The sequence below is a fragment of the Alternaria arbusti genome (genome assembly GCF_024043155.1).
Source record: "Alternaria arbusti strain BMP 1465 chromosome Unknown scaffold_1, whole genome shotgun sequence".
Taxonomy (NCBI): Eukaryota; Fungi; Ascomycota; class Dothideomycetes; order Pleosporales; family Pleosporaceae; genus Alternaria; species Alternaria arbusti.
This window is the reverse complement of record NW_026249941.1, coordinates 2,595,142-2,621,315: the sequence shown is the minus strand read 5'-3', so window position 1 is coordinate 2,621,315 and position 26,174 is coordinate 2,595,142. Positions and strand designations below refer to the sequence as shown.

At 52.5% G+C, this 26,174-nt stretch overlaps 8 protein-coding genes across 8 annotated transcripts; 3 read left to right on the top strand and 5 right to left on the bottom strand.

Moving 5' to 3' along the window:
• Nucleotides 1-76: 76 nt before the first annotated feature.
• Nucleotides 77-900, bottom strand: KPR4 (Ribose-phosphate pyrophosphokinase; the record flags this gene model as incomplete). Its single annotated transcript, XM_051441524.1, has 2 exons — nt 77-621; nt 681-900. The coding sequence occupies 2 exons, from the start codon at nt 898-900 to the stop codon at nt 77-79; spliced, it is 765 nt and encodes a 254-aa protein (XP_051307695.1).
• Nucleotides 901-4,541: 3,641 nt separating this feature from the next.
• On the top strand, nt 4,542-7,130 carry J4E86_000950 (uncharacterized protein; the record flags this gene model as incomplete). The annotated part of the gene is made up of 5 exons (XM_051441523.1): nt 4,542-4,783; nt 4,842-5,105; nt 5,465-6,204; nt 6,257-6,282; nt 6,345-7,130. 5 exons carry the CDS (start codon nt 4,542-4,544, stop codon nt 7,128-7,130), a joined length of 2,058 nt encoding a protein of 685 aa, XP_051307694.1.
• A 2,223-nt stretch (nt 7,131-9,353) lies between these two features.
• On the bottom strand, nt 9,354-12,664 carry J4E86_000949 (uncharacterized protein; the record flags this gene model as incomplete). The annotated part of the gene is made up of 4 exons (XM_051441522.1): nt 9,354-9,454; nt 9,506-11,987; nt 12,033-12,588; nt 12,657-12,664. 4 exons carry the CDS (start codon nt 12,662-12,664, stop codon nt 9,354-9,356), a joined length of 3,147 nt encoding a protein of 1,048 aa, XP_051307693.1.
• A 2,007-nt stretch (nt 12,665-14,671) lies between these two features.
• Nucleotides 14,672-16,055, bottom strand: J4E86_000948 (uncharacterized protein; the record flags this gene model as incomplete). The annotated part of the gene is made up of 3 exons (XM_051441521.1): nt 14,672-15,828; nt 15,884-15,984; nt 16,036-16,055. 3 exons carry the CDS (start codon nt 16,053-16,055, stop codon nt 14,672-14,674), a joined length of 1,278 nt encoding a protein of 425 aa, XP_051307692.1.
• A 1,373-nt stretch (nt 16,056-17,428) lies between these two features.
• J4E86_000947 (uncharacterized protein) lies at nt 17,429-17,782 on the bottom strand (the record flags this gene model as incomplete). The annotated part of the gene is made up of 1 exon (XM_051441520.1): nt 17,429-17,782. One exon carries the CDS (start codon nt 17,780-17,782, stop codon nt 17,429-17,431), a length of 354 nt encoding a protein of 117 aa, XP_051307691.1.
• Nucleotides 17,783-18,518: 736 nt separating this feature from the next.
• J4E86_000946 (uncharacterized protein) lies at nt 18,519-19,419 on the top strand (the record flags this gene model as incomplete). The annotated part of the gene is made up of 2 exons (XM_051441519.1): nt 18,519-18,607; nt 18,780-19,419. The coding sequence occupies 2 exons, from the start codon at nt 18,519-18,521 to the stop codon at nt 19,417-19,419; spliced, it is 729 nt and encodes a 242-aa protein (XP_051307690.1).
• Nucleotides 19,420-19,479: 60 nt separating this feature from the next.
• On the bottom strand, nt 19,480-20,673 carry J4E86_000945 (uncharacterized protein; the record flags this gene model as incomplete). The annotated part of the gene is made up of 3 exons (XM_051441518.1): nt 19,480-20,049; nt 20,113-20,398; nt 20,459-20,673. 3 exons carry the CDS (start codon nt 20,671-20,673, stop codon nt 19,480-19,482), a joined length of 1,071 nt encoding a protein of 356 aa, XP_051307689.1.
• A 440-nt stretch (nt 20,674-21,113) lies between these two features.
• Nucleotides 21,114-26,043, top strand: DCL1 (Dicer-like protein 1; the record flags this gene model as incomplete). Its single annotated transcript, XM_051441517.1, has 5 exons — nt 21,114-24,182; nt 24,232-24,446; nt 24,493-24,717; nt 24,767-25,215; nt 25,268-26,043. The coding sequence occupies 5 exons, from the start codon at nt 21,114-21,116 to the stop codon at nt 26,041-26,043; spliced, it is 4,734 nt and encodes a 1,577-aa protein (XP_051307688.1).
• Nucleotides 26,044-26,174: the final 131 nt, after the last annotated feature.

Here is a 26,174-nt window from a genome sequence, read left to right as displayed (position 1 = left end):
TAGCTTGCGGGTATCTATCAAAACTAAAGGCATAATTACATAAGGACATCACGACAGGACTGCTGCTTGCCCGCAACTACTTGCATGCGTCGACGAACAGCTCTCGCATGCCCTTCAGGAAGCCCGCCAAGTCGCGCGTCTCGTTCAGCCTGTCCACGACAGTCTCGACCTCTTCGCGCTCGACCTTCGGTCGCATCTCTAGCACTCTGTAGTCGCGCTCGCTGGTATCCAGTTCAAACCACGCTTCACGGTCCCATTCCCTCTCATCGACGTTGGTATAGACGAACTTCAACCTGTCGTCTTTGCCCAGTCCCTCAATCCTCAGCCCCAAATAGTTCTCCCAGAAGTCGAGTTCTGGCTCGTTGTACCGACTTTGCCCATCGAGGTAGCGGCGGTGTTTGAGTTGTGCTTCGCGGCGTGCGGAGATGGTCTTTTGCACTTCGGCGATTTGGGCGCGCAGGCTGTCGCGGTGGGCTAGGCGCTCGTCGCGCTGAAGGGTAAGGGCCGAGATGGCTTCCTGCATCTCGGAGGTTTCTTGAGACTCTTTGGAGATTGTTTGGCTGTGCTGGGCTGTCTTCAGTTCGAGAATTTCGATATCGCGCTTCTTCATGCGTTGGTCCTCTGTCACGATAATCAGTACGCAGTCGATTGGCAAACACATGAATGAGGGCTTGTCATACCATGGAGTTCTGCGACATTCATGCGGAACTGATTTCGCTCTTCCAGTACTCGTCTACGTCCATTCTCGATAAAAGCGTCGAATCGTGTCGTAAACTGGTTCATGCGACTGCGCAGATCATCGAATCCGAAGTTGATGCTAGGTAGTTGGTCGGCCATGGACGGCGCATCGTGTGAGGAGGCGCGCATCGTGGTGCTCATGGAGGGCTCAAAGGTCGTCATGATTGCGGCCTGGTTTAGACGTGTCTTGTAGAATATGCGAATATGTGGTGGGGTGCGATGCGACAATGGGTGATGAGGGCGGATGAGATGGTTGCTCCGTAAACAAACATGCGCGCTAGTGCGGCAGGAACGATAGCGGGGCGCATGCACGTGCCGACGCGACTTTTGGCGCTAGTGGAACTTTTTGGCGAGGTCACTTTCATCATCGCGTCCGGCGCATACTCAACCTTCACAGACAGAATCTTCGCTCTCGCATACGACCTTTTGTTTTCTGCGTACAAAGAATGAGTTTATACTCCAGCGACGTTACGGATCGAGAACCTCTACGACAGCCCAATGGCTGACAGATCGCTCAAAGATCTGAACTACGGCCATCCTGGTGCAGCGACCTACGACTTGGAGAACAGAGAATGGACGTTTACTAGGCCCTACACCACACGCTCGTTCAAGCGCATACGAACTTCGAAGGACGCGACTCCTGCGAGCAATCATGCGACACCGGCATTCTCTCTCTCTGCAGAAATCTTAGCGAGTAGGACCAGCGTACAGAAAGAGATCAGCAACAGCATCGAAGAACGCCCTCAGCTCTCTGCAGCAGGCGAAGTCCTCTCCGATCTAGCTGTAGTATCTGCTGCCATATCATCCACGGCTTCGATCTACGATCCGCTCGTCGGCGACCTACTCTCCTTCGGTTCGATTACACCCAAGGGTAGACACGAGGCATGGCAAATAGCTGCATTGCCAACGGGAGAATCTGGCAGCATACTGCAGTTGTCAATTCTAGACAACGAAAGACACGGTTGGACAGCAGACCCGAAGTCATGGGTAGAAGGGCGGACCTTGAAAGATACCGAGAGTGGCTTTTGGAATGAGGAAGCGGCACCGATCCAGCAAGTTTCCTTTTCGCATTCGGATGACAGCAGACCTTTTCTGGCTGTGCGACTGCCTACGCGTACTGTCCTCTTCCACCCAGACTACCACCGCCGACCACGCGCTTCCGCTGTCTCACCGTTCTACCGCTTACCCGCCTCCTCGATCGAACTCCACCCTATACTCAGCATAAGTCAAAACGATACTGGTGGCTTTGCTCATGCCGACTTCACATTCAATCCAGACTTCCAGTTGCAGTTTGCACTCGTCGACCTGAATCAGTCATGGAGTGTATGGGACATCGAGCATCGGCCCATACTTGGCACGTACTCGGCTTCATGCCTGCTTCGTGGAAAGATCGATGAACTGGAAGAGGACGGGGACACAACTTGCGAAGACGGTTGGGCGAGGGTTCTCTGGGTGGCTGATACAACGACGTTGCTGGTATGCAACAGGCGCCATTTGAGCATCGTCAGCATCAAGGGCAGGACAACGTCATACTTTCCCTGCCCAGAGCTTTTCAGTGAGCGATCGGCAGACTGGGTCTTGGATGTCAAGCAACACCCAAGAGATAGAAGTCGGGTTTTCGTCTTGACCTCTACTCGTTTATTCCTCCTTTCGGTCACTGCACCAAGTGAGCTGCTTCCGAGGGCTGGTGAAGCTGGAGCTAAAGTCCTCACATCTTGGCGGCACTACCGGGGCGTGGAGGATTTCACACTTCACATAGGCGTGCAGACGCTGTCGGACGATGGTAAGTTGCAGATCAATCGCGCGACAGAAATCACACTGACAGCCTGACAGAAACATGTGTTGTGCTCCACTCTCGAGTTAACAACTTGGTCCAAATACAAAGCTTCCGCAGCAATACCTCCGATTCTTCCGGCCTCGTTACCAGTTCAGATCCGACCCTGCTAGACCTACCCATCGGTGGATCCGTGCACATAACCAACTTGTACATCGAGCCCATGCAATGGGAATACTCAAAGAAAGATGTCCTCTTCCTCCAACTGTTTGTCACGCTCTCCGACTTAAGTACGCGCGAGCTGGTTGTCTGGAGTCGGAGCACCTCGACAGGACATATCACCGAGAATGACTATGCCGTTGTAGACTTCACGCGGAGCACGATCAGACGCCCTAGAAACCTCATCTTTAACTCGAAACCACGCAACAAAGACGACGATTTCATAGTGCCTAATGGATTGGTCGACAGAGGGTTACCAAGCTCCAAAGTAGGCAGGCAGCAGCCAGAATTGCGCAGATCCTCGGACGGTGCTGCCGTGCCGGAAACTCGGGACAATGCTTCTCTGGGCGAGATTCTATCGCAGTCAAAGAGCGCGGCGGAGCAGGTCTCGGGTACCATCGATGCGGTGGCCGTCATGGATCAGGTGAACGAAATGCTGGCGACTGGTGCAGACTTGCCACCTTTACCATTGGGTACTCTGTAAGTGAACTGGGTCTTGTTTGCATTCTGAACTAACAATTGCAGGATGGAGTTTACGCACGCACAGTTCCATGTTGCAGACATTGACGAAGCTTCGTCCAACTTTCAAGAGCTGTTCTCTTCGCCAAATGGTCAAGATACTGTGGATGTTCAGCTTATCGCAGCTATGCGCGTACTTGGCTTGACCGACGATGGCGATCTCACCATTTCCGACGCATACGATAGTATACTCCAGACGTGGGTTGCGCCTATGCCACCCGATATGCCAATTCGCGTTCGGCAACGCCAAGAACTTTTGGCTCGGCGAATCGCTACGGAGTTGATGTTCTCAAGCACATGTATACGTGACGATCGGATCCAAGTGCCCGCTGTTAGCATACAGCGTGGGCAGAGTCAGGACAGTGCCGTAGCCTTACCAATCCTGCCTGCAAGACCAAAGGAGGCTACCTCCAACTTCACTTCAAGATATTCTGCCTCTCAGCCGTTACCGACACCGCCATACTCATCTATACCACCTTCGTCTTTGCCTCCATCCTCTGTGTATGGATCGTCCCCACCCGAGATACCTTCCATGGAGCCAGCTTCGTCAGACCCCCTCAGTCGGCTTAGCAAGTATCTTCAAACTTCCAAAGACCCGGTTATCATTCCGCCAAACGTTTCCCAGAGTCTCGCGCATTGGGAATTAGGAAAGGATCCGCGTGTGTACAATTGGGTCAGTATGGAGCGTACTCTTCGGGCGGAAGAACTAGATGAGGAGAGCCAGCAACAACGCGAGAAGGAACGCAAAAAGAAGGAACGTAGGGAAAAGCGCCAACAACGCGAGAACGAGCTCATGAGGGCTAAAACTGCGAGTCAACTTAACGCATATCCGAGAAGCTCTCCAGGGCCAATGCTGGGTGGTATGGGTAGTAGCAGTCAGGTACCGAGTCAGAGCCAAAGTCAAAGCCAGATACCATTCCAGACTGGTGGCTTCATGATGCCAAAAAGTCAAGTAGAGCGGGGCAAGTTTGGAGGAAAGCTAGACAAGAAGAAGAAAAAGAAGGGGAGGATCAGTGGATTTTGAGTTTCGGGTTGGCGCATCGTTCCGTACATGTGACCCCGGAATACAAATGCTACATGTGCACAGAGCGGATGCCTCTCATTTGATGCCGTCACCGGTGCGGAAAGAAGGAAACTCCTCCCCTCAAAGTGGGGTCAGAGGGGTAGCTTCCGCATGCAACTACATAGCTTAGCTCCACCCCAAACCCATCGTACATACCAAGGATCGCATCCAATACAAGCAATCAATTCCACAAAACCATTACCAAAATCCTTCTGCAACATCAAAAACATGGCAGGCTTCCCATCTCTTCAGCCCGCGTTCACCGTCCGCGTCGACATCGATGCGCCGATGCAAGTCGGAGGCCAGCATGGCGCGCAGTTGGTTATCGTCCCGATGGTATCGGGTACAGTGAAGAGTGAACCGGGCTTCGAGCCAAAGCTGGATGGAGAGCTGCACGGTACCGGCTACGACTACATTCACAACGACGCCGATGGCGGAAACATGCGCTTGGACGTCAGGAGTCAGGTCAAGTGAGTGCAAAGACACTCATAAAGCTTCGAGGGAACATCTAATGCTCATGGTATACAGGAATCATGACGGAACGATTCTAGCAATGTACTATAAGGGCACCGTGAAGCTCACGCCTGGTGTCGGCAAGGTGCTCTCTGGTGCCTCGGATGCTAAGACCACGGACTACGGCGACTCGTTTGTCAACTTCACTTTCGAGACTGGCAACGAGAAGTACAAAGACCTGCAGAATGGGACGTATGTCGCTGCCGGCCATTTCGTCACAGGCGAGGGAAAGCCTGGTGTTGTGGTGGAGTACAAGGTTAGCAAGGTCGTGTATAAGGCGTAAGTCAGCACACGTGTTGGGGGTGAGTGAGGCTGTATCGGTTTATTACTTGAAGATGCTGATGCCTGATTTAGGGCGAAGACGGGTACATCGCGACCTGTATATAATTCCAACTTATGATCAATGACAGTATCAATCCTGACCACGCTTATCTCTTGTCTCTCACCATGTGTCGAATCTGCTACCACTTCGTTGCACGCGCTGGGATCCTGAACATGTGGTTGTTCTCTTCGTAGCTTCGTCAGGCCAATACCGCCGGGTACTTGAGTGTACTACTCTAACGCGCCTGCGATTACACACCAATCGAATATCGGTACCGCTCCTCTACCGCCATATCCGCACGCGCTATGCAATACAGCTCATCAGCAAAGATGATACCGAAGAAAAAGTACATACTCGGTGACTTCACCAAGTACGCGACAGGCAGACTTGCGACCCACTTCACCGCCATATCTGACATGGCACTCTACCAATTCTCCGAGAAGCTGTATCTGGACGATAAGCACAACACACATCGACGCCACATGCTCCTAGTTGGTCACTATTCACGCAAAGCCGGCGGCCCGCCAGTATGGGCATGCGCTACGGGCGAAAAGATCTGTTACTATTCTGGGCCAGGAAAGCAAGTCACTCCATTGGTGCAGGACATACATTCGTCAAAGGTCTATTATGATCCGCCCTTCAGCTATATCGGTGGCTCGCACGATTACAGCAGTCAGAGGCCTGGGATGAATCCGGAACGCAAGCTTGAGCGTGCGGTCGTAGACTCCGCTATCAACTTTATCTTCTTGCTGAGTGGACGACTAGAGCAGGTCTTCGATCTTGTGAACCCGCACATACTTGGCCACTTCAAACTCGCTTGTACAAACTTGGTGCGACATGACGAGCCTCATACGGGAAACGCTTCATACGAGCAGACCTCGGAGAGTACAGTCTCTGCTTCACCGGCCAATGGAAGGCTACATTCTCATGAACCCATTGCGTTCGCGGAGCCAACCCTTCAGCTTGCACACCGCAGCAAGAGTACCGCCTCGCCCATTCTGGGCAAGCGTCAGTTCGTAGACCTCAGCGACGATCGGACTGGTGATCTACCATGTGGTGAGTATAGCATATGCGCTTATCTCAAACTTCGACTGACCTCACAAAACAGCCTCAAATAAACGAACACACTTGTTCGTAAGTCATGGTCTTCTCCTAAAGGTTATCCGAAGATGGTAGTCACTGACGCACCATCATAGCAACAAATCAGCGACTATGAAACCGAGATCCACGCCAAATACGAACGAGAGATACGAGAACTCACAGCTCAGCTTGAGCAGCAGCAAGCGAAGACGGGCGATGCAAAAGAGAGGCTCATGCGGGAAAAGACGAAGCGACGCCTGGCACAGGTGGAACGCGAGACATGGAGGGAAAAGTACATCGAGCAACAGCGCCTAGCTCAGTCGGCCGCGAAGAGTGTCAAAGAAGAGGAGGAGAGTGAAGATTGGAAGGCCATGCTGTTCGATCAAGAGAAGAAAACTGAGCACTACAAGCTCAAGTACATTGCTCTGAAGGAAGAGAAAAAGGTTTGGCAGGCGCAAACTGCACAGGAGGGGAGGAATAATACCGAACCAGAGCACCTGCACACCAGTCAAGAAACAGACCTCGTACAAGAGCGCGAAGCAGCAGCAGAGCAGCAAGGCGAACGCGTCCAGCGAAACCGCAACACAAAACGGAATATGTTCGGAGACAAACAGAAAACCAAGCCTACGAGCTACCGCCCACTGCAAAAATCTCTGAGTAGGTTCTGGGAGGCATATAAGATACCTGGAGTGCCCAATCCCCCTCGGAGAATTGAGATATTGCAGGATTTGGACAATATGTACCGTAAACTTTACAAACTTGAGTACGAGAAGGCTATTGACGTCACAAGAGATAAAGTAAGAGTGCGACTGTACACCAAGGCAGTTAGGCACATGGAGCAGATATTGATAAAGGAATCATATGGTATCCAGATCAAAGGAAGAGCAGCGGTAGTTGGTTAAATGTTGAAGCTGCGACTTCCGTAGAGTTTTGTTCGATGTATAGTATTGCAATGCAGCACTTCGACAACGAATATCCGCCCTTGGACGACGAAGTTAGTTTCTAATATATGATACTCGCCTACATACTAGCTTCGCCCCATGATATCCCCGTATTATACATTTACTTGCCTGCTACACATGTCTTACACGAGATTGTTCATCGTTTCCCTTTAAGACGGGTTCTCCAACCCAGTCATTCACTTAAGCTCCCCTTCGATCCAAAGTTTGGGTAGGCGCCACTCGAAAGTCGACATACACGGGCGCATCAAAGCATATCCAGTGTTATGGGATCTGTGCCATTGCTACCAGGCGTGCGTAGATGACGTGAAGCTTATGGGTCTCGAATTAGCTGAGATGTTGTGGATTGGCAAAAAGATGACAACGGAATAAGTATTGGTGTGAGGAAGACGGTATCCGACTGAGTGAGTCTGGTTGCACTTTTTGCAAACTAAAATGTGTTTTTGCAATGTGCAGTACAGGATAAGAGCACGTTTGCCAACGACATTGTGATTTTGGAAAGCCAATGCCATCCCCAATAGATGATATACGCTTTCAGCTCAGGATCGCTTTAGCATGACTACATGTCATACATCCGCTTTCCTGCTACACACATCGTCCATAGATCACGCATTCATTGCGGAGTCATTTGTCGCTACCGGGCTTAAGCATAGAGACGACTAGTTCACGCAAAGAGCCCTTGTAAGCTACCGTTATCGACTTACCAACCCACCAATGTACATACCCAAAGTTTCGCACGAGAAGTCTCCAAGGGTCGAGCGCGAAGCCCAGGCGACTTCGTCCACGGATCCATCCCCCTCCTCAACGACCGGTTCCCCAACCCAGCCAATCACCCAAGCCCCCTTTAGATCGCAAGCTCGGGTACCCACCCGCTCCTCACTCTGTCTCTTTCCTTTTGCGCGGCACAACTTAGCGCACCTTCGAACGTACACCATCTCCACTCTTCAGCGCCTGCAGTGTGGCAGCACCCGTCTCCGCGATACGGTGATCACTTGTTGAACCATCGGCACTATTCGTAGCGACAACCGATCTTGACTCAGCAACACGAGTCAGCCCTTTGCACGATAAGGACGCGTGAGTCGAGAAAGCATTTGCTTATGGACAGCCCGACGGGGTCGCGATAGGTCTTGGCTTGTGCTGCGTATCTGCCGTATGGATGCCTTATGCGATCAGTCGTAGTTGGTCATCTACCGAGTAGTGCATGTCGAACAAGGATCCCCACGTTACGGCACCCAGTTCAGTACCAAACACGCTCAACCCGTTTTATGTACGCTCGCGCTCCCGGCCGCCGCGAACGTGGGGATGAAGGAAGGGGCGACAGCAAGGCGGCCGTTGTCTTAGTCGTACGTGTTAGTGCGGGATGACATCTCCTGTGAGCTATTTTCCGAATAGTGCCAACGGCGCTAGCTTTAAGGGGGCTGACTGTTGCAAGTGTGTGGACAGAAGAGGAAAAAGCAAGTACTCGGGGCCCATCAAAACTTTACTGTTTGCGATGGCGGTTGCAGTAGTTGCGGGCCTGATGCGTCCCTAGGTCTGAGGCTGTGGATGCTGATCATCACGATTCGATCTTCGGCATGTTGGTGGTGTCGTGGGGATCTGAATGGCAGGTGCTGTCCAGGTGGTTGTCAGGTCTCGGCTACTCTCCGCGAATGAGATCGTGTTAGTGTCTTGGCAGGAGGGCGCTCTTGCTGTGGACGCCTTCGATACATGCTTGCGTTTTGGAAGGACGGTATGATGCTGATGCATAAGTGTACGCATGGAGGGATTAATGGGTTTGATTGGTATCAATGTATTACACAATTAGTCTTGGGACTATGCTACAGTCGACGAGTAAGTCGATGCGAGGATGCCATTGGAGGCAGGTATCTGAGGACTATGCGGCTATGCAACCAGTCGTAGGCGTTGAGACGGCCTATGCGTCATGCAGTGTCGTTATACATAGATGCGAAACTAATGAACAAAAGAAAGAGGAGTGGACAAAAATGTGTTGAGTCGCGACTGTGATGACGAAGTGGCCGTTGTGGTCGTGCCGAAGCGAGACGAGATAGAGAAGGACGCAGATAACCGAGTGTGACAGAGGCGCGTCGCGCAAAATTCCGTCTGATGAGATGGTGGCGCCTTCGATCGGCACCACCACATGCAAAACAAGTAAGTGACCCAATCCGATCACATTATGCCCTTGAGGCCGCGGAAGCCACCAGTTTTGGAAGACGAAGGTTTCTTCTGTTCCTTCTCTTTGACCTTCTTTCCGATATTCTGAGCGCCGCCTGTTTCATAGTCAGCCTCTGATGTTGCAGGACGTAATACCGATAACTTACCCCGACCGTATATCCGGACCTCCGATTTCGGGTCTACTTTGTCTTTTCTCTCCTTACTTGAGCTTCCATCGGTGTCGGCGGAGAAGCTACTCTGCCCGCTAGATTGAGGCTTTGGAGCCTGAAACTGATTGTGGAGAGACGCATCATATGCTGCGGAAAAGTTTGGTCCGTATCCGCCACCAAACCCAGGGTACGGCGATGGCGCTGTTTGAGATCGTTGCGGCTTCCCCTGCTGTAGTGATTCAAGCCGAGCAGGACGAGGTGGTGACGCGGCTGATCCTGGGCTGTGGACGGAGTCCGGCGATCGGTATTCGTAATACTCTTGCTCCTCGCTTGAGGTGGCCTCTGTAGTAGATAGAGGTGTCAAATATCTCGAGCTGTAGTTGGTCGCCTGTCGGATGCTGGAGTTGCGACTGACCCGTGAAGTGCCGAAATCGATATGACCAGACTTGTCCCGGGGGTAGAGCTGTCCCATCTCAGCCTCTCGCTCCCCTTCGAGCTCATGGTACTTCATCTGCAGCTCGGTATATTGCTCAAGGAGGCGGTAATGAGTCTTCTTGAGTTGCTGCATTTTGGCATTGCTCGCTGCAAGCGCAGAGTCGAGCATCTGCTGCACAGAAGACGGCAGTTGCCCTGGCTTGCCAGTGCTTCTGTCGGAAGATTGTAGTCGGGACTCAAGCTCCATAAGCCGGCGCTCGTAAGCCTTGATCGACCGCTCGCGTTCTTGCTCACGGCTGTTCAACCGCATGTTTGCGATTTCGAGATCGTTGCGCAAGTCGTTCCGCTCCTGGATGAGGGTGTGTAGCTCCTTCCTCTGGTCTTCGAATGCTATGATCTTATCTTGCGCACCCTCAAGCTCCCGCTTGATGTCCGCGTAGTCTTCAAGCTCGTATTCCAACGCTTTGGTCCGTTGTTGGGCTTTTAGTCGCTCTGCCTCAGCTCTCTCCACAATCTTCTTGAGCTGCTCATAGTCTGATTGTGTCCTCTGGAGCTCATATCGCAGACCGCCCTCGTCACTGTGCCAGGTCTTTTCACTCTCTTTGTACGACCGCACCTTGTTGTTCAACTCGCTTTCCCATTTCTTGGACTGGCTTCGGCTCGTGAGCGTTTCCTTCTTGAGTTGGGCGTACAGCTCGTTTGCCTTGGCGAGTTTGGCCTTTAGTGTCTTGTTGGTGTTGATCAGATTTTGAGTCTCCGCCTCTACAGTCGCTTCTTTGATGTGCTTCCGCTGTAGCTGTCCGATGTGAGCAAGATGCTGCAATTTGAGATACCGCTCAAAGTTGAGGTCATTCCGAAGTAGCATGATCTCTCTTTGCAAAGACGCCATGGTGTGGTTTTGAAAGTCATGGTGGGTAGATTGATTGCCGGATATTGATTGGGCAAAACTGTCCAGGCTGGGTTGATGTGCCACGAACCGCTGTGCGGAATGACCAGACATATCCGGCTTCTTTGTATCTTTAGTGGGCGGCAGTGTTGGAGAATCCATCATGTCGCGACCTTTCAGCAACGGTGAGGCCATGGACTTGATAGATACCGCAGACTTGATAGACTTGCTCTTTGGTGGGAGTTCCAGATCGGGAACATCTGGAGCATCGCTTGACGAAACGTTCATAGTCGACTGGGTATTCCTCCAGCTTGCATCTGATTCGTGTACTGTTGTGCCGTCCTGATCGTCCAGAGTGAATTGCGAGGGTATCTCTGGGACAGGGGGTAAGGCTGCGTTGGGTGGTGGGCCGGGGTCCTCCAAAGTCGACGACACGGCAACGCAAAGGTCCATGCATTCAATGACGACGTCTGCGGGGTCGCTTTTCACCCACCTGTTTTCGCTCAGCTCGTCTTCGACTGTGGTCGTGAACATGTTCGGGTGTAGTAGATGAACGCGACGGTAGGGTTCCGTCCGGCTGTGGATGAGATCTTGGTCCAGGTCGAAGTCGCGCGCGCCTGGAAAGTTAAGCGACTTGAGGTACTTCCTTGGCTTGCGCACAAAGCTCATGAAGTTGAGGGGAAAGAGACCGTATAGGAAGGTGAAATAGTGCATAAGAGTTGGCTGCGGGCAATCAGGGTAGTCCATGGATGGCTGCACCTGCTCCCAGGCCTGTTCGGAGTCGGCATCGGTTTCGTCATCCCCCTCTTCACTATCGTCGTCTTGCATGTCCATATCACCGCCTTTCTCGTCGTTGTTGCCCAACTTGTCCCAACACAGTATCCGACAGTAGACCAGGAACATTTTCTCGAGGTGGTGATCAGAGGTCAGCGCTCCGCAAATGTGAGGCAGGAACATGATTAGGACGACGAGGGCGAGCTCGATGACAGTGGACGAGTTGTCTATGAGCAGGCATTTCTCAAGGTTCTGGATGAGCGGGGTCTCGAGGACGAGGTGGAGGTGCGGCGGCTGGAGGCGGACAAAGGCACTGAGCAGGTTCAGGGCCTGTATGCGATGCTGCTTCTGTAGGAGGAGGTTGTCGAGTGTAAGGAGGAGGACCTGGATGTATTAGTGAAGGCCATGATACTGAGGGAAGGTACTCACCTTGGGCATCTTGCGCCCAAAATCGACCAGGACGGCCTCGAGCTCATGGGCCACAAACTCGTTTTCTGGCCTCACGGCATCTTCAGGCGAAGCAGGCACGTTGGTCCGCGCCAAGTATGCGTCGAGAATCTTCTTGGTGAAGAGGGCGGACAAGCGCGCATGCTCGCCATCTTTGTCGACCTCATTGTCGTACACCAGTATGCTCTGGATAAAGGCCCTCGCATCTTCAATCTCGCTCTTCTTGTAGCCTATGCCGTCGATGACAGGCCTCAGGGCTGAGTTCCACCAGGCGGTCAAGCGCGCCTCGCCCGTTATCGCGGGCCGAAGCAGTCGCAGAGCTGATAAGAAGGCGCCGCGCTTTTCGGGACTACTGGCGACGTGGCGGAGGTATAGCGCGTGGAGATCATCGTGAAAGCGCTGGGAGTCGTGGTCGTCAATGTCGTCATAGCGCTCGAGGAAGGCTTCTATGGTCGCATAGAGCTCGTCGGGGAGAGGGTAGGGGACGGTAGTGGCCGAGAAGGTTGTGTTCAGAGCCTTCAGCGATTCGCGCATGGAACTGGACATGTCAGCGATTTCGTCTGAAGTATTACTAAGGCTACTAAGACAGCAGGTATCGCAGCTTACCCAGACATGGTGTCTTGTATCTCCACTTGCCGTGGTACAGATGCGCTACGGCAGGCGAAGTGCACGTATATGAGTGTTTACGGGTACGGAGGCAACGTCTCGGATAGATGCACGAGGGTCCAGCAAGCAGTAGGCATGTCACTGGGCATGCAGGTCCGGTCTGGGGAGCCAAAGCTTTTTGACAGCGCGAGTGCGTGGGGTGAGGATGAGGGACCAGCGAGCCGCAGCAGAGGGTTCAATGGCTCCGCCTGCTCGCAATTGCTCGGAGGTGCTTTTGCGGGAGCATGCCTCAGTGATGCGCGGCGCTATCGACCAACCCCAGAGATGCGCCAAAACAAATCTCACGTCTCACTGCCGGCGTCCCAAGAGCGCGCAGGGCCTGTTGGGGTTGATGATGCTAACCCGAGGTGCAGCGCCCAGTCGCGGCTAGAGCCCTGGAGGCATGCGAGAGGTGCCCGTGCGTCGCGACCCTGCAAGCCACCACAAACGGCCCTCGAAGCCACCATGCTTGCTTGTGCCCACCACCCCTGAAGCCATCCCATTTGCCTTCGGCCCACTCTCACCATTTCCGTGTGTAACTATCAATCGTCAATCAACGCCCAGTCACACAATTACCAGACACGATTACTATCCTAGTCGCTCTTGGGAGGCATCGCGTGATGTATACTCAAACACGATCAAACATCGCCAACGTATTTCTGCCATCCTATCACGGCCTCCTGCCCATATCCGTCACTTCGGAACACCCTGGGCGGCCCTGTTTTCTCGCGGATGACTCTACCCAGTTCTGCGCAGCCCAAGTGGACTCGAGCAGCCTTTCCATCACGGCAGCCGCTCGCCGCACCTCCAATCAGGCGTGTCAGAGAGAAACCCTTCCAACTCGAGTCTGTACTCATCACATAAAATCACCCAATGATTACATGTGTCAGTCATAGCTTATCGTCCGCTCCGGTCATACCTCTATATCAGAAATATTCCGGCACGGCGCATCAGGGCTCGGATCAAGAGCTATGCCACATGTGGCAGCCCTGCATGCACTCTACCTCCGTCTTTCACATGTCCAACTGCAGCATACTTCACTCATTCCAACCCAATCGCTAACCGATTAGTTTCTTCGCTGTTTGGGAGTAGTTGAGGTCGATCGCTCTCCACTGGAAGCACAACAGAATAGACTTTGGACGAGTCGTGCCGTGGAGCTACGCGGGATGCGCCGAAGCTTCTGACCTCTATCCAGGCTATCGCCAATTACCGATACCGACAACACGGTAGCCTCGTACCCATACCACGATGTGCAGCCTTGCCCCGTAACTCCCTCTTATCGCAAGGATCCCGCCGTGCTTCTGCCAATGGACTCATGGTAGCTCATCCGCCCCATCCCGCCGTCTCATTACATTTTCCATTGCACCTTCTCTATCAAGATCAGCGAATCCAGCGCCCTCGGCTCTGCTTCCGATCGGCTTCATAGTAATACCGCGCAATCAGGGTTCGCAAACGTGATCGCCCCCGTGGCCGCAGGCCGCCAGAGGGGCTACGCAGACCCAACAGCTTGGCCAAACCCTTGCGCTGGTCGATCATAACATGAGCTTGTGCACCGAGACGACATACCTGCAAACCTAGTCGAAAATCGCATTATGCACATTGATCACTCTAATTCTTCCGAACTGTTGACCTAGACGACATGGGATCTCGACTCAAGACTACAGTACTGCGCCTCACATAGTCTCATTCATAGTGCTTCAATATAGCACCATGTATTCAGACATGCATCAATCACACATCTGCAACACCGTTTTGTACGGCGTCGCTTAACCGGCTAAGAGTGAACGCAGGCACATGCAGCATGGAGAAACGCTAGATGAGCTCATTTGTTTCAATGTGAGGCACAGTAAGCACGCTGCAGGTACGATTCGGAAACTTTCCATCGAACACTTATGCATTGACTATCTGAAAGTGTTCCCTACCATCTACTTGCCTGCTACGCCGGCATAGAGCCTACCCTTCTACTTAAGAAATACCTATGAAGGCACCGCAACGACCTGGAACTGGTAGTTGCAAGTCGGCTTCGAGCTCGTCACCTCAATACTTCCATATCCGCCTCCCACCATGGTGCTTCCATCCCAAACCTCCAACTGCACCTTACCCGGGACCAACTTCTCCAGGCCTGTGAACTTGAACTTGTTGAACCCTGGCTTGAGTGGCTGCGTTTGGTCCAGCTTCTTTCCGCCAACGTTGACAACAGCGATGAGATTGGTCTTGCCTCTGGCGACGAGTAAGACGCCAGACACGGCGTCTTCAGCTGCCTTTGTGATATCTCCAGACTTCTTTAGGCCGTCGGCATCGCATTTGCCCGCGACGGTGAGAGTATGATGCCAGAAAGTGCCTTGGACAGGTTTGCCATTTGTGGGGTACATGTTAGCTGTTGTGCGATCGCCGTTCTTCCACGCAGCGATGAACGGTTTCAAAATCTGCCAGTAACCGGTATGGTCGTACCCTTCTACAATGGCTGGTGTAGGGCCTTGTAGCGGAGTCGGGTGAAGGTGTCCCATGTAATGGCCCTCGCCTGCGTCGTTCCAGCTCTGGAGCTGCACCATGTCGGGCTGGACACTGAGGATCTGACCGAACCTGTTCTCGAGGTTGTCCTCGCCGCGACGGTACCAGTTGTTATCCCCATCGAGGTGCTTGAACTGTACGGGTGAGATACCCATCATGAACAGCTTCTTGGCATTGTTGGCGGCGGTATTGAATATACGATCTGTCGCGTCAGATACAGCGACTCTGCCTTCATTTGTTGAAGGCCACGAGTTCCAGTTGAACACGCCGCCGAGTTCGCTACGATCAGAGAAGAAGTTCGTGGTAGGGTTGTAGATCTCAGAGAAGCCAGGGACGATGAGGACGTTGCCCACCTGTCGTTTGAACTCCTTCCAATCGTCGTTGGAAATGGTCTCGCCACCAAACGTCGATAGGACAGGCTTGTTCTTGCCATCGGAAGGGTCCTTCATTGTCAGGTAGGAAGGACGGTTCTTGTGATCGTTGAAGTACTGAGCGTAATCCGTAGGTTTCTTCAAGAATTTAGGATGGTGATCCATGGAGAAGAAGAGGCTGAAATTGCCGATGTAATCCGTGTGGTCGAACATGTATTTCACGGTCTGTTCGGAATAACCTGCGAACCGATCTGTTCATCGTTAGCACGGTCTTGGACTGGAATTTCATAGACGAAGGCCACTCACCAAAGTTGAGCGCGAAGCCGTGCAGGCCAAGTTCCCTCGCTTCCTCAATGTCCTGGACAACCTCATCGAGATTGAGTTGACCGACCATGTAATGAGCCACGCTTTACGGAACTGTCAGTATGCATTGACAACTTACAGGCGGAACAACTTACATTGGTCTATCAATAAGCATGGCACGCGGTGCGACGCGTCCAGCGACGGCGCTGGCCAAAAGGCCAACAGCGAAAGTAGGAACAAAGCGCATACTGAAGAAACACCCGAGTCGTTCACGAATGTTAAGCCAGCGATGTGGTTGATGGCCAACAATGCAGCCGCTCCCGTCGTCTTTATAATTCTCGAGTGCCAAATGATGTTAGGCCTTTCGACCGGCGACCTGCGTAAGGCGACCGACTACACAGCCCGTGGCTGCTGGCAGCCTCGCCGTTCAGACTTGCAAACGGCACGAGATGAAAACTAGGCCTCCTGGCAGGGATGGTTACACTGATGGTAGTAGTTTTAGCCCCGCCGTCTTTTCCACTTTACCCGTATCCACACACACGTACTTTTCGCGCAAGATGTCTTTTCTACTCTTGAAGCTATCTATCGCGGCTCCATGGTTGAGCAGAAAATTCCCTTCCGTCTCGAAGTTCAGATGGCAATGGGCGCAAGTACGCCGATATTCCCGTGGTAATTATAACGCGAATGCGAAACAATGACAAGGACCGTCCCGCGCATGTCCGCAACGCCACAGGACGATTAAGGCCACCAGCTGTGGACCTGCAAGGCAGTATCGGTTTTTAGGAGTTGCCGTGTTTAGATGATCGAGACTGTTAGCCTCTGTTCTAGAATAACGCGTCCACTGCACCTCTACTCGGTGTTTTGCGCGACGGGCCGTGATTGTGGATGAAGTGTGGATGGAGAGGGCTTTTCAAACCAATCGGCTGCTAGTGCTGGGCATTATTGCTCCTCGGAATCCCGATTTTTGCTGCACTACGGTCCGCTTTCACGATGGAGGCCGGTAGGTTGATCAGGAATCAGATCATATTGCCGTGATTTTGCACGCTGGTGGGTTGAAGTGATGCATGGAATGTGGGCATCACTTAAGCGATTGTCCGAGTACGGGTGTATGATGCGACTTCACCTCGGCGAGCACCAGTACCTACTGTAGGCACTATCGGTTATCAGGTACCTCTTTTGGATGTTTTTATCCACCTATTGAGCTGCTGCGGTAGTCGCGACCTAGCCGCTGTATTACTACAAACTACGTCTTAGGGCCGGACAGGTCGGCGAGTATGAGCCTCGGTCACTGAGAAGTGGAAAGAGTGAGCTGTCGTGACGCAAGTTCTTCTGTTGACGGTGCATCTCGCTTGTGTTGTGACGCACAACTCCAGAACGACGGGTACTGGAACTATAACATGAGGAGACGTCAAATTGGAGAAGTCAGATATCGCTTGGCTAAACCGGGAATAGACATATATCGCGTTCTTTCACCTCGTGCCCTTCGTCCAACATCAACCTTTCCGTTCCGTCCTTCCCATAAGTCCTATCCTGTCTCCTCTTCCCAGTCTACTGCTTATCGCCCCTCTCACCTAGTCCCTCTTTCCCTCCTTGCACCTTTGTCTCGCCCCCGATTCCCGTCGTTCGAGTCGGCTGCGCCTGGTGGTCTGGCTGCTTCGCCGGATGGTCGTCGCCGGTCTTGTGCTCGTCAGGCGACGCACTCGATTGCTGGTCGGTGTTTTGCGTGTCCGAACGCATCTTGGCATTTGGTGCGGCCGAGGAGTTTTCAGAAGGGTCTGGGAGGTTGGAGGCAGGATTGGGCGTGTCCATCAGCTTTGCATAGCTGGGTGTAGTGGTGAAGGCGCGGAGTTGAGATACGACAGGGCGCTGGAGCGCGCGGAGGCGGAGGCTGATAGACGACATGTTTGGTAGATGGTCGTATGCTGCGTGATATACTGGTTCAGCGCGTTCAATTGTGTATTAGATGGATTTGTAAAGCTGAGTGGTCTCCAGAAAGTCGTGTTGGAAATGCCGTAAAGCATGACGAGTGTTGTGGATTCAATCGTTGCACGAAGATGTGATGTCATCGTGACCGCTTCGGCAGTGGCGAAGATCCATAATTCCCGTAAGAAGTCGTAGTTTTATGATTTTGAGTTCTGTGATATAGCTCTGTGCATCAAACATATGCAGGACCGTGATTGATGAACTGACGCGAACAAGACGCGTCCCAACGCCAGCCAGCCCTCAAGGTGTGCTAGCTACACGTGCTACGTGCATTAGCGCCGCCTGACTGTGCCGCATCGGGTTGCGCGCGCCAACACTCTCAGCACTTGGGATGGAGCAGAGCCTCCCAACATTCAACGAAATGTTCAAGAAAGCGTTTTGGAAACGAAAAGAACGACCAACCACTGCATCGCTTTCATCTGTCGCAAACAAAATGCCAGACTTTGTGCTTTTCGGAGACTCGCTCACCCAATGGAGCTTTAGCGAGGAAACGCAAGGCTTCGGGTTGTTTCTTAGGCAACAGTATCAGCACAAGGTACGGATCGTCAACGAAGGTAATGCGAATGAGTTTCTCCCACCATCTTTCACCCCGCATTTCGCGTAGACGCTTTCTCGTTTATCCTTTTCAAACTGAGTGATCAGGCGAGCTGCAAACATGGCTAAGATTGTCTTGTTTGGCGCATCCATGACCGAGTGGAGTTTCAAAGAGAAGACGCAAGGGATTGGATGGTTTCTTGAGAATAAGTACCTAGGGAAGGCAAGGGTCGTGAATGAAGGTATTACAGCATGATGTGCCAACGCGTGTAGTGGGACAACAACATCGAAACCGCAGATCCGATGCTGACGGGCACGATAGGCAAAGCAGGGTACAAATCCCAATTAATCTTGACGGTCGGCGCACTCACCAACTACGCAGCTACACGTCAACCCGTCTGAAAGCAGACTTTGCCCATATAATAAGCAGCGCAACAGCCCCAGAGGCAGCACCGACCCTCCTCTTCACCATCTTCCTCGGTGCAAACGACGCCTGCTTCATCGGCGAGAAGGAGTATGTTCCCTGGCCCACCTTTTCAGCGAACATGCGGGAGTTCCTCGACACCATCCTCACGGAGCAGGCTATGGAGAACACAAAGATAGTTCTGATCACGCCCCCACCCATCAATGGGTCTGTGGTAGATACTGGAGAAAGCAGGTCTGCAAGAGAAATACAGGAGATCAATGAGTCACGAAAGGAAGGACCAAGGTACAAGACTTACATGAGTAAGAAGAGGTATGCAGATGGGCTTATGCAGATCGCGAAAGAGTACGAAGAGACGGGCAGAGTCGTTGGTCTCAACTACTGGCAGCACATGGTGGACGCAGTCATTGCAGAAGAAGGATGGGAGTACGATCAGGATGTGCCACCGGGATGCGGCCTATTGGGCGCAAAGACGTTCCCAGCGGGCTGGTTTACGGACGGGCTGCATCTCAATGTCAAGGGATACGGAGTGCTGAACAAGGAACTGTACGAACTGGTGACGGCAAAGTGGCCGGAGTTAGCAGCCGAGAAGTTGTAAAGTCTTCCCTTGGTTGTGCATTTGTTTTGCTGGGTATCTGATCTGCCGCTCAAACCACGCTCAACCTCTGTTCAAAGTGTTACCCGAGCCTTTGGGGTTCGCTTCTACATACTCATCCCACGCTCGCTGCTTCATCGTCTCTTCGTCCGCGGCGACAAGATCGTCCTCGTTCGGTTCAGCCTGGATCTCAGACTGCGGGCCTCCACCCTCAATCATGCCACCCCGGCGCTTCTCTTCCTCTAGATATTCGTCAATCGTCATAGTTGGCAGGCTGTGATCCGGACGGAAAACGTTCTTCTTTAGGGTCTGACGGCTATCCAATAGCGTAAAAGGCCGCATGGGTTTGCCGTCGCCGCTCAAGATGGGGCCGGAATATCTCAAGCCGCCATACTGACCATCGAGGCGTTCGGAGTATCCGTCTTTATCTCTGCCGTCCTGTCGGCCGTCTGGCGCTTGCTGTTCCTGTCCTTGTGGGGGCGCGGGTGGGGCTAGCGAGATGATGTGCAGTTCTTGAGCCATTGACTCCAACGAAGCGAAAGTTTGATGCACCATGAACGCCAAGTTGGTCAAATGCAACTCTCGTACCACTTGCTCATCCTGCTCGGCAAGTTTGGGATTCTGTCGCAGATACTGTTGTTGCAGGCCTTAGCTCTAGGTTCGACCCTCAAAAGCAAAGTTAGTGTGGACACGTACCTCTAGTTTCCGCTTCAATTCCTTCTCCTCCCTGAATCGCGAAATCTTTGCGTCCCGTCTCGCCGCGGCATCCCGCGTGTTGGCGGTAGAGAAGTTGTTCTTATCTTCCGCGTAGACTTCGAAGAGTTTCGCATCTGCCTTGCCAAGCACATCATAGGAATCTAAGAGCTTGAGAAATCGCTCATAGTGTCCCCGTGCCCGCAGTAGGTTCTGCTTCCGTAAGGCTACGTCGGTGTTGAAGATCTTCTGTACGAGTTCTGCCAAGTGGTAGTTTATCGCCATGTATCTAGAAGGGTAAGCGAGGACCCATGTGCACGGTATCTTGCGGTTGTATCATAACACGTACTGTAGATCAGACGACGATATGTCTTCCAGTGTCTCATTCGGACTGAAAAGCGACACCTGCTCGGATATTTTCAGGCACTCTTCGTACGTGGCGATTGTCGCGCTAAGGTTTTCCTGGTAGGTCGGACTGTTTGCTTCGTACGACGAAGAGAGCTCTTCGCGCGCCCTCTCCGCCTTTGAGAATAGACCTCGTAGACTCTGCGGCTCGTTTGTCATGGTAGTGGCGTTTGAGCGGAAAATTGTCGTGATGTTGAGGAAATGGCAATGGGGATACACGTGAGAGCGTGAGCAGATGCTGATGAGTCAGCATTGCCCCTTCCCAGTTCGCGTACCCCGCTATCGCCGCCAACACACCGCGTCTGTGAAAGCGGTAACACCACAGTGACAAACGCCTGGTATGCTGCGAAATATCTCCGGCATATTCAAACGGCTGCGGCTGTTTGATTGGGTCAGCACGAGCGGCTTCGGCTGAGCATGCGGTGTCGGGTACCTACACTGTTTGTTTGCTCTCTTGCCCGAAGCAAGACGCGCGACAGTTGCGCAAATACCAGCAACGCGCTCTTGCCCTCGATTTTCAATCACACTCACCATAGGCTTTACCTCTCCAGACCTGTGATAAGCTTCGACTGCACCCACAGCATTGCGCCACGACAAACATGAGTTGGATAATATACGAGAAGGACGAACACTACCACTCCTACGACGAGTCATCCTCATCTTCCGATTTTGACATTGCAGAGACCGCTACCAAAGATGAGAGCCAGCGGGGCTCAGATGAAGATCCAGATGGCGATGCTGACACCGCACGTACGCATGGGCCGAAGACCACATCGGAGAGGCGCAGAGCGCAGAACGACGTCCTGAAGGCCTTTGCTGCTAACATCAGCTCTCACTTGACACAAAAGGAAGTTGATGATGCTGCTGCAAAGACCGCCAACGAAGAGCAGCTTTCGATCCGCGACATACTCGCCAAACAAGAGGGCACAGTCCGCATCACGAACCCTCGCGACTATCAGACTGAATTGTTTCAGAGGGCCAAGAGTGAGAACGTAATAGCGGTCTTGGACACTGGCTCCGGCAAGACTCACATCGCAACTCTACTTCTACAGCATGTTCTCAATGACGAGCTCGAACACCGGGCCGCAGGCGGCATCCACAAGATCGCCTTCTTTCTAGTCGACTCGGTCAACCTGGTCTTCCAACAAGCAAATGTTTTGCGTTGCGGCCTCGATCAGACAGTGGAGGGTATATGCGGCGCCATGGGCGCATCGCTTTGGTCTAAAGCGACTTGGCAGAGCCATTACGAGAAGAACATGGTAATTGTATGTACAGCTGAGGTTCTTGTCCAGTGCATGATGCACTCCTTCATTACCATGGCTCAGATCAATCTCCTCATCTTCGACGAGGCTCATCATGCCAAGAACAACCATCCTTACGCTCGCTTGATGAAGGACTACTACGTACACGGACTGGACCCCTCCCATCGACCTCGGATCTTTGGCATGACAGCTTCTCCGATTGACACAAAGGGACTGTCGGTCGATCATATTAAAGAAGTCGCCAATGGTCTCGAGAAGCTACTTCATGCCAAGATCGTCACTACTTCGGAGGGTGCTCTCGCTTCGAACAGTATCAGCAGGCCTACCGAGGAGATAGCAGTGTATGCACGGCTACAAGACCAATTTGAGACGCCTCTGCACCAAGAGATAAAGGCAAAGTATGGGGATATACCGGCGTTCAAGAAACTGTTCTTGGCCTCCAAGCGCTACGGTTCCGAGCTCGGACGTTGGGCGTCTGACATGTATTGGTCTTTTGCTTTCGCTGACGAGCAGAGCCGCAAGCTCGAAGATCGAGAGCAAATGAAGCATAACAAGGCTAAGCAAGATGACGCCACGCAGGAGTGGGACGCCCAGGCCAAGCGCTTAAAGGAAGCGGCCACATTCGTACAACAGTTCGATTTCGGTTTGTGTACCTTGAGCGACAAAGATTTGAGTTCCAAAGTTCTGAAACTTCACCACTGGCTCCAGCTATACTACGAACGCGGCGATGAAGCACGTTGCATCGTCTTCGTTGAGCAGCGGCAAACAGCTCGGCTGCTTCAACTCATCTTTTCCCAGATCGGTGGACCGAACCTCCGATGCAACGTGCTCGTCGGTGTCAACAATCGTGCCGGAGAGCATAACATCTCTTTAAGAAACCAGATCCTTACGGTCGCCAAGTTTCGTCGCGGCGAACTCAATTGTCTATTTGCTACATCCGTGGCGGAAGAAGGCCTTGATATCCCTCAATGCAACCTTGTTGTACGGTTCGACCTCTATCGCACCATGATAGCGTACGTACAGTCTCGGGGCCGAGCACGGCATAGGAACTCGAAGTATCTCCATATGATTGAGCAGGGCAACGATGACCATCGCAGCCGGGTTTTTGACGTCAAATTCGAAGAAGGCATCATGAGGAAGTTCTGCAAAGCTCTTCCCCAGGACCGTCAGATCGGCGGAGGCGAGGTTGACATGTTGTCGTTTGAAGACAAGATGTATCCAAGCTTCGTTACAAAGTCGGGGGCAAAGCTCACATATCGCTCGAGCTTATCAATCCTCAATCACTTCGTAGCGACGCTACCCGGCCCCGACAGACAGACCATGCTCCAGCCAACCTATGTTATCAATCCCGAGGTCAACTATGATGCTCAGGATTCTCAGCGGCGAGGGTTCGTTTGCGAGGTAATGTTACCGGAACACGCACCGGTGGTCTCGGTCACTGGCGACGTTCAAAGCAAGAAAACTATCGCAAAATGCTCTGCCGCTTACAAGGCATGCCTCATGCTTCACAATAAAGGCTATATGGATGACAACCTCCTCCCAACAACATGCAAAAGCTTGCCAGCCGGGAGAAATGCACTGCTAGCTCTTAGCGAAAAGAAGAAGGGTATGTACTCTATGTTGATCAAGCCAGATTTCTGGAAGGTGGACCGCGGAGTCATTCCTACGCGTCTATATCTGACCGTCATCGACCTCGACGCTGGCTTAGACCGACCTCATCAGCCTATGGGTCTCCTCACTCGCATTCCATTCCCGCAGATGCCGCATTTCCCCATATACCTCACGGATGGAAGGCCCTCCAATGTCGTATCCAAATCCGTCTCGAATCCGCTACCTGTATCGCCCGAGATGATAGAAGCCCTCACGATCTTTACTCTACGCATATACGAGGACATTTACAACAAGGTGTATGAGGAAGATGTCCAGAAGATATCTTATTGGGTCGTTCCAGTAACTCCGAGCCAGGTGTCTTCTGTTTCATCTGTTACCTCTCTCGATCAAATCCTAGACCTGGAGCAAATTCGCAAAGTCTGCAAAGAGCCCACTTGGAAGTGGACACCTGAGACCAAGTCTGAGGATTTGCTAGATCGTTACTTCGTAGATCCAATGAATGGAGGTCGACGCTACTACTCCAACTGCCTCGCAACTCATCTCAAGCCACAAGATCCGCCTCCTAAAGGTCTACCTCGCAGTGGACAAAAGTTCATGGCCACTATTCTGGACTACAGCGACAGCCGGTGGGCAAAGAGTAGAGACATATCAAAGTGGCACGCCTCGCAGCCCGTTCTTGAGGTGGAAAAGATTCCTTTCCGCCGGAACCACCTTGCGTGCGTCGAGGATAAAGAGAAGGGTGAGTTCGATGACTTGAAGACTTACATCTGTCCAGAGCCTCTTCACGTCTCCAATGTAAGAATCCCGTCGGCCTGGGCGTATGAAAACATTGCTAACAGCACAGCTTGCGATACGGTTTGTAGTCATGTGCTACGTATTACCGGCTCTCATCCATCGCTTTGAGAGTTATCTCATTGCTCTGGACGCCTGCAAAGTTCTCGGTCTCAACGTCAGCCCTGCGCTTGCTTTGGAAGCTCTTACCAAAGACTCCGATAACTCCGAGGAGCACGGCGAAGAAAAGATCAACTTCAAGAGCGGAATGGGTCCGAACTATGAACGGTAGGTACTGATATCGTTCATGATCTCACCTGCTAACATGGTACAGTCTTGAGTTCCTAGGGGATTGCTTCCTGAAGATGGCTACCTCACTTTCTGTCTTTGTCCAGCAGCCCGATGAAAGCGAGTTCGAGTTCCACGTCCGCCGCATGGAAATGCTCTGCAACAAGAACCTGATGGAGACTGCAGTGGGAAAGAAGCTGGTGGTCTCCGCAGATGGAAATGAACGCGATATTCAGCTGTACCGCTTCATCCGCACAGAAGCCTTTTCAAGGTATGTACAGTATATTTGCTTGTTGGTATACACAATCTAATCTGCGTAGGCGCACATGGTACCCCGAAGGAGTGAAGCTCATGAGGGGTAAGGGTTTGAAGAAGACTGAAGACGACTGGCTGAAGCTCACGCATAATCTTGGCGACAAGAGCATCGCAGACGTCTGTGAAGCCTTCATTGGTGCTGCTTTCCAGCAACACTACCAAGGCGGGCGATGGAACCCCGAAGACTGGAACGAAACTGTCAAAGCTGTCAAGCTTTTCGCCAACAGTCAAGACCATATGATGTCGAGGTGGTCAGACTACTACGACGCTTATCAAAAGCCCAAGTACCAAGTTGCCGACGCCACCGCAGCAATGGTCAATACCGCTTGCAAGATTGAGCTGGTACACCCATATCACTTCAAGTACCCACGTCTCCTTCGATCAGCCTTCGCCCATCCCTCATACCCGTACATGTATGAGAATATACCCAACTACCAGCGACTCGAGTTCTTGGGTAAGTCCTCATGCAGATCTTGTGCATGCAATTACGCTGACCTAATGCACAGGTGACTCTCTTCTCGATATGGCGTTCATCATGCACCTCTACTACAAGTACCCAGACAAGGACCCTCAGTGGCTCACGGAACACAAAACACCCATGGTGTCCAACAAATTTCTAGGCGCCGTGTGCGTAAAGCTCGGCTGGCATGTCCACATCAAGCAGAACACTGCTATTCTGAGCTCCCAAATCCGCGACTACGTCCTGGAAGCCGAAGAAGCAGAGAGAGAAGCGGATGGCGCCGTTGACTATTGGGTCACCATCAGTGAACCACCAAAGTGCTTGGCCGACGTGATCGAAGCATACACAGCCGCTATCTTCGTTGATGCAGAGTTTGACTTCAGCGTCGTACAGGACTTCTTCGACCGGCATCTCAAGCCCTTCTTTGAGAACATGACTCTCGATTCGTACGAGAACTTTGCCTCCAATCACCCTACCACACGTCTCAGTCGCCTCCTCGGTATCACCTTCGGCTGCAGCGAGTGGCGGATGGGTGCCATGGAGACAGAGACGCTCATCCCCGGCAAAGGCAAGGCTGTCGTGGCTATGGTCATGATTCATGGAAAGGTGTGGTTCCATTCCCTGGGCCAGAGCGGCAGGTATGCGCGTGTGAGGGCCAGTCATGGAGCGTTGGAGAAACTAGATGGGCTTCCGCCTTATGAGTTCAGGAAGAAGTATAAGTGTGATTGCGTGCACGAGGGAGAGGGTGAGGGCGAACAGGATGAGGTGGTGCTCAAAGCGAAGGAGGAGCTGATGAAGGAGGCTATGGGCCTGAGCATCTAAACCTGGTTGTGGGATGTCTTTTCCCTTGATATGAGGCTATGAGGGATACGCAGCATACGGGGTCAGCATCACGATGCGATGCAGGCTATGCAGTATAGTGGATGGCCACGGCCTCCAGACTACGGAAAAGT